The sequence below is a fragment of the Megascapheus bottae genome, chromosome 25 (assembly GCF_031878675.1).
Source record: "Megascapheus bottae isolate mThoBot1 chromosome 25, mThoBot2.hap1, whole genome shotgun sequence".
NCBI classification, from domain to species: Eukaryota; Metazoa; Chordata; class Mammalia; order Rodentia; family Geomyidae; genus Megascapheus; species Megascapheus bottae.
The window spans coordinates 16,525,915-16,544,688 of NC_143533.1; the positions used below are offsets into that span (position 1 = coordinate 16,525,915).

Sequence of the window (18,774 nt, forward strand, 5' to 3'; positions counted from 1 at the left end):
AACAAGAAAGAAAGAAGAGAGAAGGGAACCAAGGAGAAGAGGGATGGAGAGAGGGAGAGGGTAAAAGAAGTAAAGAAGGAAGCAAGGCAGAAAGGGAAGGGAAAGGGAAGGAAAGAGGAAGGAAGGGATAACGAGAATTGAATGAAATAGAAATGAAACGTGCATATTATCTGCTTTGGAAATGTCCCCACTTGCTTGCCCAGGTGGAGTATAAATGCGAAGGCTTTCTTGAGAAGAACAGGGACACTGTCTACGACATGCTGATTGAAATCCTGAGAGAAAGCAAGGTTTGTGGAGCCCCAGGGGTCATGGTATTATCATGGTGTGATTGCCATGTGATCTACATTTGTATCCGAGACCCTTTCCACCTCCCTGAATTGTAGCTCATAAATACAAAAAAAAAAAAAGTAATGCCAAGTGCTGGCATCCTACCAATCATCCTAGCTACTCCGGAGACGGAGATCTGAGGATCACAGTTCAAAGCCAGCCTGGGCAGAAAAGTCTGTGAGACTCTCATCTCCACTTGATCACTAGAAAGCCAGAAGTGAAACAGTGACTCAAGTGATAGAGCACTAGCCTTGACTAGATAAATCTCAGCAAGAGTACGAGCTTCTCAGTTGTGTCATGGCTGTCCTCCCTAAACCCATTCTTGTCCCTGGCAAGAGAAGCCAGGGTCATTCCTATCGAGGTGGATCTTCCTGTGTAACTAAGCTTGGCCTACAGACAGAGGCTGAGTAGCTGTGACCATTTCTTTGCTTTGAGGATGTGGCCAGACGCATGTGTGCATATGACATCCTCTCTCTTCCAGTTCCATCTGTGCGCCAAGTTTTTTCAAGAAAATCCAACTCCTTCTTCCCCCTTCGGTTCAATGATCACCGTTAGATCTGCAAAGCAAATCTTCAAGCCCAACAGCCGGCATTTCCGTACCACGGTTGGGAACAAGGTATGGGGGGACCCCAGGGCAAAAGCAGGGAATAGACCCAGCCCCTGGGAACTACATTCCAACAGCTAGGAATCTTTGGATCTCACTGACACATACCTAAGCAGCCCCTTCACCCCCCTGGCACAATAACAGGACTTCCTAATGTGGCATCTTTGGGTATTAGACAGAACTGTAGATGGGCTGACCAGCCACAGTTGTGGGGTTGAAACCCGCCATTGTAGCTGGCAATGCATAAGGTTAACCCTTCTCATTGAGCAGCTTCCCACTGGACTTGACTTTGCCTTGGTCTTAAGCACAAAGTGATTTCAGAACAACTTTGCTCTCTGTCCTTCTCTGCTTCCCTGCTTCCTAGTTCCGCAGCTCTCTGTCCTTGCTCATGGAGACCCTCAACGCCACCACACCCCACTATGTTCGCTGCATCAAGCCAAATGACCAGAAGTTGCCTTTTGAGTAAGTAGCCCACGCACCCCAGAGACCAAAAACAGAAGCAAAAGCAGTTTCTGTCCTGACTTTGGCCGATTTGCTAATGACGCTGTGGATTTTACTCTGTTTTTGGGTGAGAGGTATTTTATCTGGTTCTGGGGCTTGAACTTGGGGCCTGAGTACTGTCTCAGACCTTTTTTTCCTCAAGGCTAGCCCTCTACCAATTGCACCACAGCTCCACTTCTGACGGTTTTTTTCAAGGTAATTTATTGGAGGTAAGAGTCTCCTGGACTTCCTGCCTGGGCTAGCTTTGACCCAGGATCCTCACATCTCAGCCTCCTAAGTACCTAGGATTACAGGTGTGACTCACCCACGCCCAGCTGCTTCTGCGTTTTGTTAATAATGAAAACCAAGTCTCTCTTTATGTATCTTCCCCTAGTCCTATGGCTCAATTGCCTCCTCATCGGGGTTCTAAGGGCGAGACTGGAAATAATGGTCAGAGAAGATCAGCCCCTTCTTTGGCCTGATTATAGAAAGAACTCGTGCATGTGTGTGTGTGTGTGTGTGTGTGTGTGTGTGTGTGTGTGTGTGCGTGTGCGTGTGCGTGTGCGTGTGCGCGCATGTTTAGAGGGTCAGAAGATGTGTCGTCATCCATGAATGCAAGCTGTAGAGTCTCTTAGCCCACTGGAGTTTTAAGAGGCTCCTGCGTACAGGGATGTGAGCTGCCTGTGGGGCTGACGGATGTGTCTGTGAGTCCGTGGGGAGTTTTGTGTGGGATATCCCCAGGTTCCATGAGTGCTGGAATGAGGCTACCCATACTCTTATTTCTTCCTGCTTATTATTTGAAGCTCCAGCCAAAGGCCTTGCCCCATACCCATCTCTGGACAGCCTGCAGGTTCTTCTGAACTCTCTGCCGTATGTCTGGCACAGGACAGGGCCTGAACGTGTTGCCTACCATCTCAATGTCCAGGGCACTCTGTGTAAATCCAGCCAGGTGCCACCTCCGTGGGTCCTTTGGAGCCACTATGAAGAGGGTTGTGGGAACGATTTTCATTGGGAATCAAATGTGGGTTATTCCTTATATGACAGATCTGGATTTACTGCACTTTTCTTTTCTTTTTTTTATTTTTTGCCAGTCCTGGGCTTGCGCTCAGGGTCTGAGCACTGTCCTTGGGCTTTTTCCTCAAAGCTAGCACTCTGCCACTTGAGCCTCAGCACCACTTCCGGCTTTTTTCTATGTATGTGGTACCGAGGAATCGAATCCGGGTCTTTGTGCATGCTAGGCAAGCACTCTACCACTAGGCCAAACTCCCGGCCCCTGCACTTTTCTTTATAGTATGTTTCATCCCCATCACAGACCAGGGAAATATCGTGAGAAGTTACTCTCTTGGGAAAAGGTACCAAACTCTCCAGCTCCTATAGTGTACTAGATATATGTGTTAGGGACACTGACATGAAAAACAAATCTACTGCTTCTTTCAGGTTTGACTCCAAAAGGATTGTCCAGCAGCTGCGAGCTTGTGGCGTTTTAGAAACGATTCGCATCAGTGCCCAGAGCTACCCATCCAGGTACTGACTTGCCCCTCTTTCCCGCTGCACGGTGTGCTGAGACCCAAGGGTGTGGCCGCCATGCTTGCTTCTGTGGAGTGCACCCCAGCTAGCTCCCTCCGTCCTGTGTGCAGGCTAGACAGGGTGGGAAACACGCCGTTAGTTACTCTGATTTTGCTGATCCTGGGGCTTGACCCCAGGGCCTTATACTTTTACTCCATTAGTACTTTATCATTGAAGGCACACTCAGGGCTTGTGCCCTCAGTGCACGAGCCACCGGGGCTACTTCATGTAAACAGACCACAGCCTACGTAGGGGAGGGAAGCTACCAGCCCATCCCTGCTGCCGGTGACGGGCGGCGAGGGGGAGGAACAGGACGATTGCTGTGGTGGAGGAAGCAGATGCACATTCTGGGGTGGTCTTAGTGGGGGTCCCACTAAGATGGGCCCAAGGGCCTCACCATTATTGCCAGACCCAATGCCACCATCCCCACCCTGCGGCAGAGGCAGGAGAGCAGAGCCCCCCTCCTCCCCTCCCGCTTAGGACCCTGTCTCAGGGCACCAGGTTCTCGTTGCTCTTGGCCCCACAGGTGGACATACATTGAGTTCTACAGCCGCTACGGCATCCTCATGACCCAGACGGAGCTCTCCTTCCGTGACAAAAAGGAAGTGTGCAAGGTGGTCTTGCACAGGCTCATCCAGGTCAGTGATCCCCACCACATGGGCTCTTCCTGCAAGTGGGTCTCCCAGACGTGTGTGTGTGTGTGTGTGTGTGTGTGTGTGTGTGTGTGTGTGTGTGTTAGTCCTGGGGGCTTGAACTCAGAGTGCTATTGCTGAGCTTCTATGGCCCAAGGCTAGCACTTTACCACTTGAGCCACAGTGCCAACTCTGGTTTTCTGTGGTTAGAGAAAAGAGTCTTGGGCTTTCCTGCCCCAGCTAGCTTTGGACCATGATCCTCAGATCTGAGCCTCCTGAGTAACCGGGATTACAGGCGGAGGCCATGAGTACCTGACCGCCCAGCCATTTCTTCATCATTGTTTCAAGGCTCAGGACCTTTGTTTGTCATGATGGCCCAAGGGGAGAGTTGCTGCCCTCTGAGGAGAACAGAGCAGACATGCTCCTTGGGCATGATCTCCTGACACCAGCCATGTCCTTTAGGGCCCCAGATTCTAGTGCCGGCCTCCTATAATACTACCCAGTCCTGCTTCATTCTCCCAGCCCTCTAAGCCAGTTTTCCATAGATCTGGCTCAGAAGACATAGTCTGATAAGAGGCTGACCAAGTCAGAGGACCTTCAGGCATGGCACCTAGTGTGGCTCTGTCTGTGGCTTGAACCTGGGTGTTAACCCTTAGCTTTTTTGTTCAAGGCTGGTGCTCTACCTCTTGAGCAACAGCTCTACTTCCAGACTTTTGGTGGTTCATTGAAGATAAAGGTCTCATAGACTTTAATGCCCAGGCTGGTTTTGAACTGCGATGCTCAGAGTAGCTTGATCCTTGAGTAGCTAAGGATTATAAATGAGCCACTGGTGCCGGCTTCAGTGTGGCTTTAGATTATTGTTCATGGCACATTAGAATGGGAAGAGAAAAGGAAGTCATGATGGAAAGGAAAGGGATAATGAGAAGACAGAACACCAAACTTCTCCGGATCCTTCCAAGGAGGCTTACATTCTCCAGCCATCCAACTGAAAAGCACCCAGAAGCTTCCACCCCTGCTACCCTGCAGGCAGACATTCAACCTGAGCTCCACTTCTTCCTCCACTGCTCTGACCAGCAATTCCAAGTAGAAGTTTCTAGTTCACACTTTCAATTTTTCTACTTTACATCACCACCTTAAAGATATTTCAATATAACAACAGCCTGGGAATCTTTGGATCTCTAAATATCTTTTCCAAAATCGAGATGAAATCTGAAAGGTTTTGTTTCTGATCAAGAGCGTTTTTCTCTTTCAGGATTCTAATCAATACCAGTTTGGTAAAAGCAAGATTTTCTTCCGAGCCGGACAAGTGGCTTACCTAGAGAAACTCCGATTGGATAAACTGAGGCAGGGCTGTATTGTGATCCAAAAGCACGTCCGAGGCTGGCTACAGAGGAAAAAGTTCCTCCGGGAGAGACGTGCGGCTATGACCATCCAACAGTACTTCCGGGGCCAGCAGACAGTGAGGTGGGGTTGGGGAGATGTCAGCCATCCATCTTGCTTTGCTGATCTCTGGGAAACTGATGAGCAGGACCCTGGGGTCAGGGAGGGGCGCAGGGGGAAGGGAAAAAGCCCTGAGCAAAGTTTTGCAGAAGGGGGTCAGAGGTCCCATGAGACCAGGCAGAGCACAGGGTCCCTTCCTCTGGGTATTGAGAATGCCTAAGACCATCAGGGTTCCCAGCAAGCCTCAGGGTAAAGACCTTAAGGACAATCCTGTGCCTCCTGCAACTGTCTGGGGGGAGGAGGGGCAGTAGATCAGTAGATCATTCAGAGGGGACCCTGAGACAGAGGGACCCAAACCCCATAACATAGGCATCCACAGCAGAGAGGCCAGTGGCAGAGGAGAGACTCTGGGGCCTGCCTCATGGAGAAGGTGCTGCCCACGCCTGCAGCTCATTGCAGGAAGTGGAGACTCCATGTGGCAGTTCACCCCCACTTTCTTTCCACCCCAAGGAAAGCCATCACCGCAAGGGCGTTGAAGGAGACCTGGGCAGCCATCGTCATCCAGAAGCACTGCCGTGGGTACCTGGTCCGCAATCTGTATCAGCTGATCCGTGTGGCCACCATCACCATCCAGGCATATGCCCGGGGCTTCCTGGCGAGGAGGAGGTACCGGAAGGTATGGGTTGCGTGTCCTGAGACTCGGGCTTGAGGACCATTATGGGGGTTAGGAGAGTGAGGGGGAGAGAGGTCACCGTGTCATAAAATCTTGTCTTAAAGATGCTAGAGGAGCATAAGGCTGTGATCCTTCAGAAATATGCCCGTGCATGGCTGGCTCGCCGCAGATTCCAGAGCATCCGACGGTTCGTACTCAACATCCAGCTGACCTACAGGGTCCAGCGTCTGCAGAAAAAGCTGGAGGATCAGGTAGGTGTTCGTTATGTGCTGCTCATATCTGCGTTTCTCACACATTCATTCCGTTGTGGGCCAGGTCTTGAGCTCTACTACTGAGATTTATCCTCTGCCACTGTGTTCTGTGACTCATGTCTGTCGTTCTGGCGTTTGGGAGGCTGAGTCAGGAGTTCCAGATGGGCCTGAAACCTTGTCTCAAAACAACTAAGCAAAGCTTTATACTTATATTAGGAGGTAAAAGCAATTCCCATGGGCTCCCTGAGCTAGAAAATAGAAGGGAACTGTACATGATGTGTGAGTGTACTGGTTGTTCACTACACAAGCACACTTGCCCAAGAGAGCAGGATTGAAATCCTGCCTGGCTCCCCTCGCCAAGACGTGTGTGCAGTGGGAAGCAAGTATTTCCTCCTGTGACTAGCACAGAGACACTGTGTCTATGCTCTATGTACATTCTCTACATTGTGGGGGCTCAGAGGAGCTACTGTGTATGACTTGCCCATGGTGTATGGGCTTTGGCTGCAGCCCTGCCTCAATGGCTACAGAAGAGCCAGGTGCTGGTGACTCACACCTGTCTGTCATCCTAGCTACTCAGGAGGCCAAGATCATGGTTCTAAGCCAGCCCAGGCAGGAAAATCCACGTAACTCTTCAATGAACCACCCAAAAGCTGAAGTGGAGCTATAGCTCAAGTAGTAGAGTATTAGCCTTCGGCAAAAAAGCTCAAAGTCAATGCCTGGGTTCCAAGTTCAAGTCCCAGTACAGGCATGTACACACACATACACACACACACATACACACACACACACACACACACACACACAACACACACACACTCTTATGCCCTCAGCTGTGGAAATTTGTGGAATATTCAGTATATCTGCAGAATACATTCCTGGGCCTATTTCTAGTAATTGCCCTGGGTTTGATTCCTTGGTACCACAAACACAGAAAAGGCTAGAAGTGGCACAGTTGCTCAGGTGGCAGAGCACTAGCCTTGAGCAAAATGTGTCCAAGGACAATGTCTAAGACCTGAGTTCAAGCCCCAGGACTGGCAAAAAAGATAATAATTATTTTTTAAAAAAAAGTCTAAGAGGGAGGGGATGGAGGGAGGGAAATGGGGTCAAAAACATGAGAAGGGGTATCAATGTGTGAGAAGTAATGCACCTACTACCTGACGAATGTAATTGTAACCCCTCTATATATTACCCCGACAATAAAGAAAATAAAATGAAAAAAAAAAAGTCTTCAGGCCAGGAGTTTGCCCAGAGTGGTAGAGTGCTTACCTAGCGTACATGAAGACCCAAGTTCAATTCTTGGGTACCACATACATAGAAAATGCCAGAAGTGGTGCTGTGGCTCAAGTGGTAGAGCTCTGGCCTTGAGAAAGCCCATGGATGAATGTATGCACTCATGAACTTGACCTTCAGCGGCAGTCTTCCCCTCATGATGCTGCCAACGGCTCCAGGTGTATGAGTTTACTACAGCTGCTGTAACAAAATGTCCTAGAGGACTAAAAAGACAGAAATAGCCAAATTCATGGTCCTACCATTCTGGACGGTGTATGTCTCTGATGTAGGAAGTGGCAGGTAGTCTCCTTGAGAGCCCCTGGGCGTGTCCTCACATGCCTTAGGTCTGTCTAGGTTCTTCTTAGAGCAATGGTTACATTACCGTTAGACTTATCTATTGGCCTTGTGTTTCCTAAGTGACAGGCCCTGTCTTCAAACAGAGTCACAGCCGAAGTGCCATGGATTGGGACTTTGTTATATATATATATATATATATATATATATATATATATATATATATAATTTTATTTATTTATTTTTTGGTGGGGGGTGAGACTAGGGTTTGACCTCAGAGCCTCTGCTTGCTAAGCAGGCACTCTACCATTCCATGGCCCTTTTTACTCATGTTAATTTCTAGATAGGATCTTGCCCAGGTTGGCCTTGACTGTGATCTATTTAGACATCCTGTAAAGTTGGGATCACCAACATACACCACCATACTGAGGTTGAGATGGGGCCTCAAGGCTTAGGCTGGCCTGGAACTGTAATCCTCTCAACCTCCCCCTTTAGAGTAGCAAGAATTACAAGCATGAGTCACCACACCCAGCCCTGGCATTATTTTGGGGAGGACACAATGGCAGTAAGGTTGTTCTGCAGCCCCCGGATCAGATCAGATGGGATCCCCACTCTAAGAGCTCAGGAAAACATATGCCTCCCCATCCCCTGCTGAAGATGCCAGGAACCGCTAATGTGGGCGGGGTGCACAGGCATCGTGTGGAAGAAGGAAAGCAGCGGCTCTCATCCGCCAGACCTCTGACCCTTGGTGGCTTCTTATCTCCAGAACAGAGAGAACCACGGGCTGCTGGAGAAGCTGGCCAGCCTGGCTGCTCTGCGGGCTGGTGACGTGGAAAAGGCTCAGAGGCTGGAGGCAGAGCTGGAGAGAGCAGCCACTTACAGACACAGCTGCGAGGAGAAAGACAAGAGATACAGGGACGCCATGGAGGAGGTTGGTGTGCCTCCCTCCATGAAGGGCACAAGTGAGCTTTGCACACGGTTCTATAGAGTGGAGTGGAGCTTGGCTTTGCAGCCACATCCATGATAAGAGCTGGGGGCATCTTCTCCAGAACAGTGGTCAGGGCACTGGTATCTAGGGCCAAGGAAATAGTGCAGGTTTCCTCTTCCTGTTCACTTGGCCAAGTGAGGAAGATCCTGATTGGCTGTCCCCGTCCTTTCCCTGACATTCTGTGACACTCATCTGGGCCCTGGGAGCTTCTTCCTTGAACAGCAATGCCCAGCTTGAGGAAGGCATAACAGAGAGAGAGAGAAAGAGAGAGAGGGGGGGGGCACACACACACACACAGCAGTTAACTCCCAAATCCAATGTCTTTGATTCAACTCTCACCTGGTGAGATTTGATGTCTGTTTGGACAGTCTTGTCCAAATCACTTAGCAGCTCTCAACTTCCGTCCCCTTGTGTATAAATAGGAATAAGAAAAAGGGACTGGCAGAATTGTTACGAGGCTGAAAGGGTCAGATGGCATCATGGAAACAAATGGCCTGCCCATCGGCCCTACACAAGCACCACCCACCCTCCTGCCCCTCCCACACCCTGCAGCATTCACAGCTGGAGTCTGGGTACCCAGAGGGTGACCTCTGTCCTCCCCATGTCCCCCGCACCTTGTCACCAAGAGAGGAGTAGGGGCGGACTTTTCAGAAAGCGTTTCCCTTGCCTCTGCTAGAAACTGGCCAGGCTTCAGAAGCGTAATTGCGAGCTGGAAGCTGAGCAGGAGCAGACCCAGCGGAAGCTCCGCGAGAAGACGGAGGAGCTCCAAGGTGAAACTCACCGGCTCACCGGCGCTCAGTGTTGAGGACGGGGAACCTGGGCTGCAGCGTGGGCTCTGGGGTGTCTGCTTTAGTGAAGGGAGATTCTTACTTCATGGGGAGTGTGTGTAGCTGTGAAAAGAAGCTGCTGCCTGTGACTCTGTTCCATCCTCAGTCCACCATCCCTCCCTGCACCCCAGAAATTCTAAGACCCTTGGCAAGGCACAGCTGGTGGGGTTGGCAGGCAGGCTAACCTTGAAGTGTCACTTTCCTTGGGGATACAGCAGCTTCCTTTGGCCTAGCTGCACCCACCTATATCACCTACTGGAGCAGATTGGAAGCCCAAGAAAGCATGAACCTTTCTGGTTTTGTTTTCCCACTGTGCTGACACAGGGGCCTGATCTCAGGGCTTGGGCAGAAAAGTTTGAGAGATTCTTATATCCCATTTACCAGCAAAATAACCCAAAGTGGAGCTGTGATTCAAGTAACAAGAGTTGCTAGCCTAGGGCACAAAAGCTAAGGGATAGTGCCTAGGCCCCAAGTTCAAAGCTCAAGTCCCAGTACTGGTGTAGGCGTGTACTCATGCACACACGCGCCATATCCATTTTCACCCCATTCCTCGGTAATGCTAAATACTGCACTGCAGGTCATCATCTTGCTTTTTTTTTTTTTTTTGCGAGTCCTGGGCTTGAACTCAGGGCCTGCACACTGTCCTTGGATTTTTCTCAAGGCTAGAGCTCTACCACTTGAGCCTCAGCACCACTTCTGGCTTTTTCTAAGTATGTGGTACCAAGGAATCGAACCCGAGTCTTTGTGCATGCTAGGCAAGTACTCTACCACTAGGCCAAACTCCTGGCCCATCATCTTGCTTTTTGAAAGCTGGCAGGAACCAAAACAGGATATTGGTTTGGCAGCTGTATTTTTTTAAAGCTTTCTTTCTTTGCAGAAAAAATGGATGCCCTCACCAAGCAGCTGTTTGACGATGTGCAGAAAGAAGAGCAACAGAGGATGTATGATCTCTCTAGCGCGCTCACAGCCTCCCCTGTCTTCCCTCACTGCCATTCCCTCTGGATTCTCAGCTTGCAGACAGCACCCCACAGCCATGGGAGGGAGCGGGGTAGATATCCTGGGGAAGATTCTTGAAAGCCATGACAGCCTCCCTCTCCCATGTGTACATGTGTCTCGTGGGTCCCTGCACGAGCTCTCATGTCCAACTTGCTCCTCTCAAGTGGGCACAGAGGCCATCATGAATTTCTCATTTGCCTGTTTTGTTGTTTTGCCTGTCCTAAGGCTTGAACTCAGGGCCTGGGCGCTGTCCTTGAGCCTTTGTGGTTAAGGCTAGCACGCTACCACTTGATCCACAGCTCTACTTACAGATTTCTTGGTAACTTATTGGAGATGAAAGTCTCATGAACTTTTCATCTCAGGCTGGCTCCAAACCAGTCTTCGAATCTCAGCCTCCTGAATAGCTAGGATTACAGGGGTCAGCCACCAGTGCCCAACTTCCTTCCTCCCCTCCCTGCCCGTCCTGTCCCCCCCCCTCCCCACCCTGGCTTATGTGATCTGGTACTGGGACTTGAACTCAGAGCTTCAGGATCTTGCTTGGCCTTTTCACTTTTCTACTTGAGCCACACCTCCACTTCTGGCTTTTTTGCTGGATAATCAGAAATAAAAGTCTCTCAGATTTGTCTATCCTAGGCTGGCTTCAAACCATAATCTTTGCCATCTCAGCCTCCCGACTAGCTAGAATTATAGGCTCAAATCAATTTCATCTTTTGCTGCCTAGACTGCTGGAGAAAAGTTTTGAGGTAAAGACACAAGACTACGAGAAACAGATGCAGTGTCTGAAGGAAGAAATCAAAGTTCTCAGGGAAGAGAAAACGGAGCTATGCCGCCAGCTTGAGGAAGAGCAAGTCACCTCCGAGGGCTTGAGGGGGGATATGGCTCGACTGAGCAAGCAGACAAAGGTAAAGTAACCTTGCTCTTAGATAGCCCTCACCCCCAGATTAAGCCCTTCCATCCACAGAGTGCCAGCAATCCCCCTTGTTTCCTGTTGTTGTAAGTAGAAGACTGTCCCTTCACTCCTGCTCTGTGGCTGCCTTGTGATGAGCTGTTCCAAGCGACTGATAAATCAATGTTCGGGAGCCAAGCCATCTACTGCAGTTAGAGAGAGTCGAGGTGTAGAGGGGAGGATATGGCAGAATGCAGTGTGTCTGGGGATGAAGATGACAGTAGGAGTGGCACTGAAATCTGTTGAACAATGGGGTCTGATTAAAATATGAAACATTGCATGGGTGGAATACCATGGTGAAATCTGTGAATAGAAATGCCACCCCCCTCAAAAAACAAGACTGGAAAGTAAAACAGGCTTAGTTAGGGTACAGACACTAGCCACAATGAAACATATTGAAATTGCTTTAAAAGGTGAAGATGGGGGGCTAAGAGCTTGACCTAGTGGTAGAGTGTTTGCCTAGCATGCACAAAAACCCAGGTTCGAGTCCTTGGTACCACATACCTAGAAAAAAGCCGGAAGTGGTGCTGGGGCTCAAGTGGTAGAGCTCTAGCCTTGAGAAAGACCAAGGACAGTGCTCAGGCCCTGAGCTCAAGCCCAGGACTGGCAAAAAAAAAAAGCCAGAAGTGATGCTGTGGCTCAAGTGGTAGAGCTCTAGCCTTGAGAAATCCCAAGGACAGTGCTCAGGGCCTGAGTTCAAGCCCCAGGACTTGGGGGAGTGGCGGGGATGGTAACCAGGTGATGGTTAGCCTGCACTTGGAGGAAGTACCAGTAGGGGTCGCTCACTTCCTCTCTGCTGGCTAACGCTGATTCAGGTTTGCAGTGTGACACGTTCAGTTGTCTGGTTTTGAAGGAATGTAGTAACTCTACTTTAGCTTCTTGCCCTACAGTCCATCTAAAGAGCATTTGTAAACACAAATCAACAATTTTCTGGAACAAAACAAGGAAGAGCAGGGCTTTAGGATAGGATATCTTGGTCCACCATAAACTGAACATACCATCTGACCTTTCGGTTCACCTAAACCTGTGCAGGGCCACTGTCCTTACCTTATGTGTGGAATAGGAGGGTTAGATAAATGTGATCAAGTGTTCTGTAAATGCAAACTGTGGAGCTGGGAGCTGAGAGCCTTCAATGCTGGGATAGCTGAGAAAGTATCGAGGAAAGTTTGCCCTCTCCAAGGTCACTGAGTCTTCATAGTCCCTTCATTAAAACTTATGGTCTTGCTAGACCTCTGTGGCTCACTTCTGTAATCCTAGCTACTCAGAGGCTAAGATCTAAGGATCTGGGTTTTGAAGCCAGTCCAAGCAGGAAAGTCCATGAGAGTCTTACTTCCAAGTAAACACCAAAAACTGGAAATGAAGCTGTGGCTCAAGGGGTAGCGCACTAGCCTTGGGCAGTACCTGGTCCTGAGTTCAAACCCCAGAACCAGCACGAATCTGCAGGGTCACACATGCGTACACACACACACACACACACACACACACACACACACGCACACACACGCACACACACACACACACACACACATGGTCTTGGTGAGCTGAGCTCATCAAATGAAATACAATTTCACACCAAAGCTGCTCCAGTTCCCAGGCTCCAGTTCCCAGGCTCCAGGTCCCCTCCTCAGCCCTCCCCATAACCTCTCTGATGCCTGGATTAGCCCTGCTTGCTCAGTGAGGAAATTGGCAACCTCACCCCCATCCCTCAGAGATTTAGTCCGCACTGAAAGACAGTTGTCATATCTGGGGTTGCACTTTTCTTAGCTGGGCCTCTACCCCATCCCACTGCAGGCTCGCTATACTTTTTATATTTTCCTCATATACGGGGGAAGCCTCTTCTATCTCCTCCTGCTGCAACCAACCTGAATTCGCAACTGCATGAGAGGGGTAATTGGAATTTGAACTCAGGGCTCACACTTCCTGGGCAGGTGTTTTACCACTTGAGCAATGCCCCAGCCCCTCCCCCCTGCTTTTTTGCTTTCTGGTTATTTTTCAGGTAGGGTCTCATGTTTTTGGACAAGAGTAGCCTGGACCTTGATCCTCCTATCTATAGCTTCACCTTATTCATTAAAATTCACTCTCTCCCTTTTTTTTCTTTCCTTTCCCTCCCCGCCCCCCCCATCTCAATGAAAAAGGCTTGCCAACTTTTTTGCCTGAGCTGGTCTCAAACTGTAACCCTCTCAGTCCCTAACCATCCCCCCAAACAGCATCATTTTGAGCAACCAAGCAATGGCTTAACAAGATTTCAACTAAGGACTTTCAGGGAGCTGCCTTGCTTGACACTCTCTGCCTTATCTGGTGACACACATCCTCACTCTCTTCTTCGCCCTGTTGGTCACTGCCTGTCCTTCAGACCATCTCCGAGTTTGAGAAGGAGATCGAGCTACTCCAGGCACAGAAGATAGATGTGGAGAAGCACGTGCAGTCACAGAAACGGGAGATGAGAGGTAATGGCACGGGTTACTTGTTTCATGAGGTGCAGGCTGAGTTCATCACTGCACTGGAGTGGAGTTCTTTCATGGCTGCAAGCTTCCGTGCTTAGTGGGAAGTTGGTAGCCTGTTGTTTGGATGTTTAACGTCAGGTTCTACAAACATAACTAGAGGGGGTGGAGGGCGGGAAGGGGGAGGGAAACGGTGCAGGATCGTGATCTGTGCAGCTTTGCCTTACTCTTCCAGAAAAGATGTCGGAGATTACCAGGCAGCTTCTTGAGAGCTATGATATCAAGGACGTAAGAAGCAGGTGCGCATTTTTTATCGCATGATCTCACATAGAGAAAGCTTGTGAAGCAAGCCAGAGACAACAGGTTTTCTCACCCTCCTGATTTTCCAGACTCTCTGTGGAAGATTTGGAACATTTAAATGAGGATGGAGAACTCTGGTTTGCATACGAGGGATTAAAGAAGGCAACCAGGTGAAAAATTAAATTCCCGTTGAGTCTCTACTTTGTTTTGTGGGGACAGTAGATGAGAAGCCACTGGAAATACTTCAAGAGTACGTTCTTTAGTTTTGCGATAAGGAACACCTTCTTTCCCAGATAAACTGTCTCACTCTAAAACATATAACCTCTATACTAAAAACTGATTATTATACAATGTTAGTCACTGCTGCTGTAAATAGGTAGAATTACATTTAAGGTGTTTGTTGTATTTCTTTAATGTTCTTTTGCCAATATATGAACTCAGGTCCTCAAAAATCACTCAGGTTGAGGCCTGGAGTTTGACCTAGTGGTAAAGTGCTTTCCTAGCATGCGCTAAGACCCAGGTTCGATTCCTCTGTATCACATACATAGATAAAAGCTGGAAATGATGCTGTGGCCCAAGTGGTAGATCACTAGCCTTGAGAGAGCCCAAGGACAGTGCCCCCAGTCCCTGAGTTCAAGGCCCAGGACAGGCAAAAAAAAATCACTCAGCTTGCTTGCTTAGTTGGTGCTCTACCACTGGAGCCATGCCTCCAGCCTGATTCTCTGATGGTTAATTGGTGGTGGAGTCTCAAGACTTTTCTGCCCAGAGTGACTTCAAACCATGACCCTTTGGATCTCAGCCTCTTGAGTAGCTAGGATTATAGATGTAAGCCAATAGCATCTGGCTTAAGCTTACTTTTTTTTCTGTTTACAACAAAGCAGAATAGAAAATGCAGGGTCCCACTGTATCCTCTGTCACCAGTCCACCCCCACTGTCAGGATCATGTACCACACTGGCATAATGCATGTCATTGCCACCCAGGGCCTGTGGTTTCTATCAGGTTTCACTTTGGTGTTGTACATCCTATGAACTTTACCAATATCTAATGGCCTTTATCAGTAAACATGATATCATACAGAGCATCTATTTCAAACCATTAGTAGAATAAAAACGTAGGCTGGCAGGTGTGGTTCAATGATAAAGCACAAAGCAGGCATTAGGTCTTGGGTTCAAAGTCTAGTACAGCCACCAAAACAAAAAAAGGATGTCTAAATAAAATGTCTTTTATCATTCACTGCATATGAACCCCATACTGTACTTTAGCACTATCTAGAAAAAACCACTAATGGCAGCTCTTGTTACTACATATGCATAAGTAAGTTTGATTAAGATTCCCTTACACAGAATAAAGCCCAACTGTCTGGTTTCCCCTCCCTTCCCTTCCTTCCCTTCCCTTTCCTTCCCTTCCCTTCCTTCCCTTCACAGAATAATGGAAAGCCATTTCCAGTCCCAGAAGGATTGTTACGAAAAAGAGATTGAAGCCCTGAACTTCAAAGTGGTGCATCTAAGTCAAGAAATCAACCACCTACAGAAATTATTCAGAGAAGAAAATGACATCAACGAAAGCATCCGGCACGAGGTTGCCAGGCTGACGTCAGAAAACATGGTATGATCCCTGCCTTGGCCCTGGTTGTGGCTATTGTACAAAAGAAGTTACACATGGGTAGAGTTAAATTCAATTTTATAGCAGCAAAACAGTCAATTGCAATTACTTGTTCATTAATAAAACAACTGAGGCAGAAGATAAACTTCTAATCTGGGTGCCGGTGGCTCATGCCTATAATCCTAGCTACTCAGGAGGCTGAGATCTAAGGTTGGTGGTTTGAACCCAGACCAGGCAGGAGAGTCCATGGGACTCTTATCTCCAGCTAACCAACAGAAAACTGGAAGTAGTACTGTGGCTCAAAGTGGTAAAGCACTAGCTTGGAGCAAAAGGAACTCAGGGACAGTGTCTAGACCCTGAATTCAAGCCCCACAACCAACCAAAAAAAGAAAACAATTTCCTTTCTTACAAACTCCAAGTTTCCTGAAATAAATGACCAGCACACTGTTTTCTCTGGGGAGTGGATGGGATTTGGCCAAGGCAATCTAACTACACTCCATCTGCCTTCCAGCCACTTCCTCTATCATGGGCCACCAGCAGCGTCTGGGGACCTTAATGGCTCCCATCCTCCTCCTCCTATTTGCTAGGCAGGCATTCTTCCACTTGGACCGCACCTCAAGTCCTTTTTCTTCCTTCTTAGTTATTTTTCAGGTAGCATCTCACGTTTTTCCCAGGGCTAGCCAAGATCACAGTCCTACCTATGCCTCCTAAGTAGCTGGAATTACAGATGTGAACCACCATGAGCAGCTTAGAGGCTGAGAAGAGGTCTTGTTTTGGGTTTTTTTTTTATTGTTTGGTTGGTTGGGTTTTGGTTTTGGTTTTGGTTTTTTTTTGGTGGTCATGGGGCTTGAACTCAGGGCCTGGGCACTGTCTCTGAGCTTTTTTTTGCTCAAAGCTAACACTCTACCACTTTGAACCATATAGCCACTTCCAGTTTTCTAGTGGTTAGTTGGAGATAAGGCCACAGACTTTTCTGCCTAACTGGCTTCAAGCCTCAATCCTCAGATCTCAACCTCCTGAGCAGTTAGGATTATAACGCCAAGCGAGGTCTTAGGTTAGTATAGAACTGCAGTCTTCCCATTCTCTGCCTCCTACATAGCTGGGATTACAATGTGGTTCCAAATGAGATGAGATGGTCCTAGATTAAAGAGGCTGGCTGTGTTTTTCACATGGTCCCTCCCTCAACTCAACACAGGATTCCTACCCTCCAGTGGTACATACCTTCTTTCCCAGTGTGGCTGTATGAGAACCACTCCTTCTAACATGCTGGAATTTCTTGAGACTATGATATAGGTCTTGAAGTTAATAAAGGTATCAAAAGAAAAAAAATTATACTAGTGAGTCCAGTACCTTCACCGGCCCATTTATACAGTTATGTTCCACAGGCTATTACTTAACAGTGGATTTTTGTCTCTGGGATTATAGAGTTAATAGATGAAACCAGTTACTATTCTAGTTTATTCTAATCTTCATTTATAATTTTCCTCTAAAGATGATCCCAGACTTTAAACAGCAAATTTCAGAGTTAGAGAAGCAGAAACAAGATCTGGAAATCCGCCTGAATGAACAACAATCTGAGAAAATGAAAGGTAACTGAAACTCTCCTTATCCCGCTTTTAGAAGATGGTTTCCTAAAAGGAAGTGATATAGCAAAGCTAAGGGATGATGTAATAAGACAGGAAGAATAAAAAGCCGGGAAGTAACAGAGGAAAGACAGGAAGTGACATAGGAAAGGCATCCTCCCCCAAGATGGGTGGGGGGTGTGGGGGGGGGAGGGAAATGGGTACCAAGACATGTGAAAGGGTATCAATGTATGTGAATTAATGCACCTTCTATCTGGCAAATATCATGTAACCCTTTTACTAATTACAATAAAAAAAATAAAAAAAAAAGGCATCCTCCCATTCAGGTGTTTTAAGCTCTGATTCTCCTGGACTAAGCAAGTAACACCATGGTGAGAAGTCAGCTGCTTAGAGGGCACAGTGCATGGAGGTGGGATCAGTAAAGGGGAGCAGCTTCCTCCAAGCTCCATTGACTTTTGCCAAGAGACAATGCTGGGCCCAATGTCATTAGATATTCTTAGTCTTTTTTTTTTTGCCAGTCCTGGGCCTTGAACCTCAGGGCCTAAGCACTGTCCTTGGGCTTTCCTCAAGGCTAGAGCTCTACCACTTGAGCCATAGCACCACTTCTGGCTTTTTCTATGTATGTGATACCAAGGAATCAAAACCTGGGTTTTCATGCATGCTAGGCAAGTACTCTACCACTAGGCCAAACTCCTGGCCCGTTATTCCCAGTCTTTAAAAGAGAATGCAGGGCTGGGAGTTTGGCCTAGTGGCTAAAGTGCTTGCCTAGCATGCATGAAGACCCGGGTTCGATTTCTCAGTACCATATACATAGAAGTGGTGCTGAGGCTCAAGTGGTAGAGCTCTAGCCTTGAGAAAGTCCAAGGACAGTGCTCAGGCCCTGAGCTCAAGCCCAGGACTGGCAAAAAAAAAAAAAAAAAGAATGCAGATTTCCATATGATACATATAATTCTTCAATGATGACTTTTAAGCATTTTAAATCATATATAGGATTTCTTGTTCTGAACAACAATCTTAGGCTAGATATAGTTTAGAACTGCTAGTAACTGAACTGGGGAAGAAGTGCTCTGTTTTCTTGTGATGCTAGGGATAAAACCCAGAGCCCTGCATATGACAGGCCAATCAATGCTCTACCACCAAGCTGTAATCCCCACATGAGACTGCAGTGATAACTGCCAGTCTGGGTACTGACAGCTTTTCTCACCATAAGAAAACTGGAGGAACTGTCTTCTTGGCTCCCTCTCGATCAAGAGGAAGGAATGCAGAGAAAGTAAGTATTGACATATGAGTTGGCTGAGGTGGTTTTCCATCTTTGGAAACACGGGAACCTGCATGATGGGTAAACTGAGGCCCACCCTGCCTCTGCCCCTTCCTCAGGGCCGTGGAAGCCCAGCATGAAGTACAGGTCAGAGTGAAAGAGCAGCTGCAAGAGGCTGGCGAGCACTCGAAGGCTGGGCAATCTGAAGCTGAAGGCAAAGTGAGTAATTTCCAGGAGGGAGCAATCCCAGCTCACTCTGGAAAACAAGGTGGGCAGTTTCCCAGGGTGTACATAGA

General features: G+C 48.1%; 1 protein-coding gene across 1 annotated transcript in view; it reads left to right on the forward strand.

Moving 5' to 3' along the window:
- Nucleotides 1–18,774, forward strand: part of Myo5c (myosin VC) — a 59,625-nt gene that overhangs the window by 29,174 nt on the left and 11,677 nt on the right. The window contains 20 exon segments of the mRNA XM_090358396.1: nt 204–287; nt 809–943; nt 1,296–1,393; nt 2,849–2,935; nt 3,504–3,615; nt 4,862–5,073; nt 5,560–5,725; nt 5,827–5,973; nt 8,303–8,467; nt 9,201–9,294; nt 10,229–10,292; nt 11,069–11,249; nt 13,647–13,740; nt 13,970–14,033; nt 14,124–14,204; nt 15,460–15,640; nt 17,130–17,226; nt 18,430–18,490; nt 18,598–18,709; nt 18,711–18,746. Coding sequence (XP_090214522.1) covers nt 204–287; nt 809–943; nt 1,296–1,393; nt 2,849–2,935; nt 3,504–3,615; nt 4,862–5,073; nt 5,560–5,725; nt 5,827–5,973; nt 8,303–8,467; nt 9,201–9,294; nt 10,229–10,292; nt 11,069–11,249; nt 13,647–13,740; nt 13,970–14,033; nt 14,124–14,204; nt 15,460–15,640; nt 17,130–17,226; nt 18,430–18,490; nt 18,598–18,709; nt 18,711–18,746 — 2,271 coding nt within the window.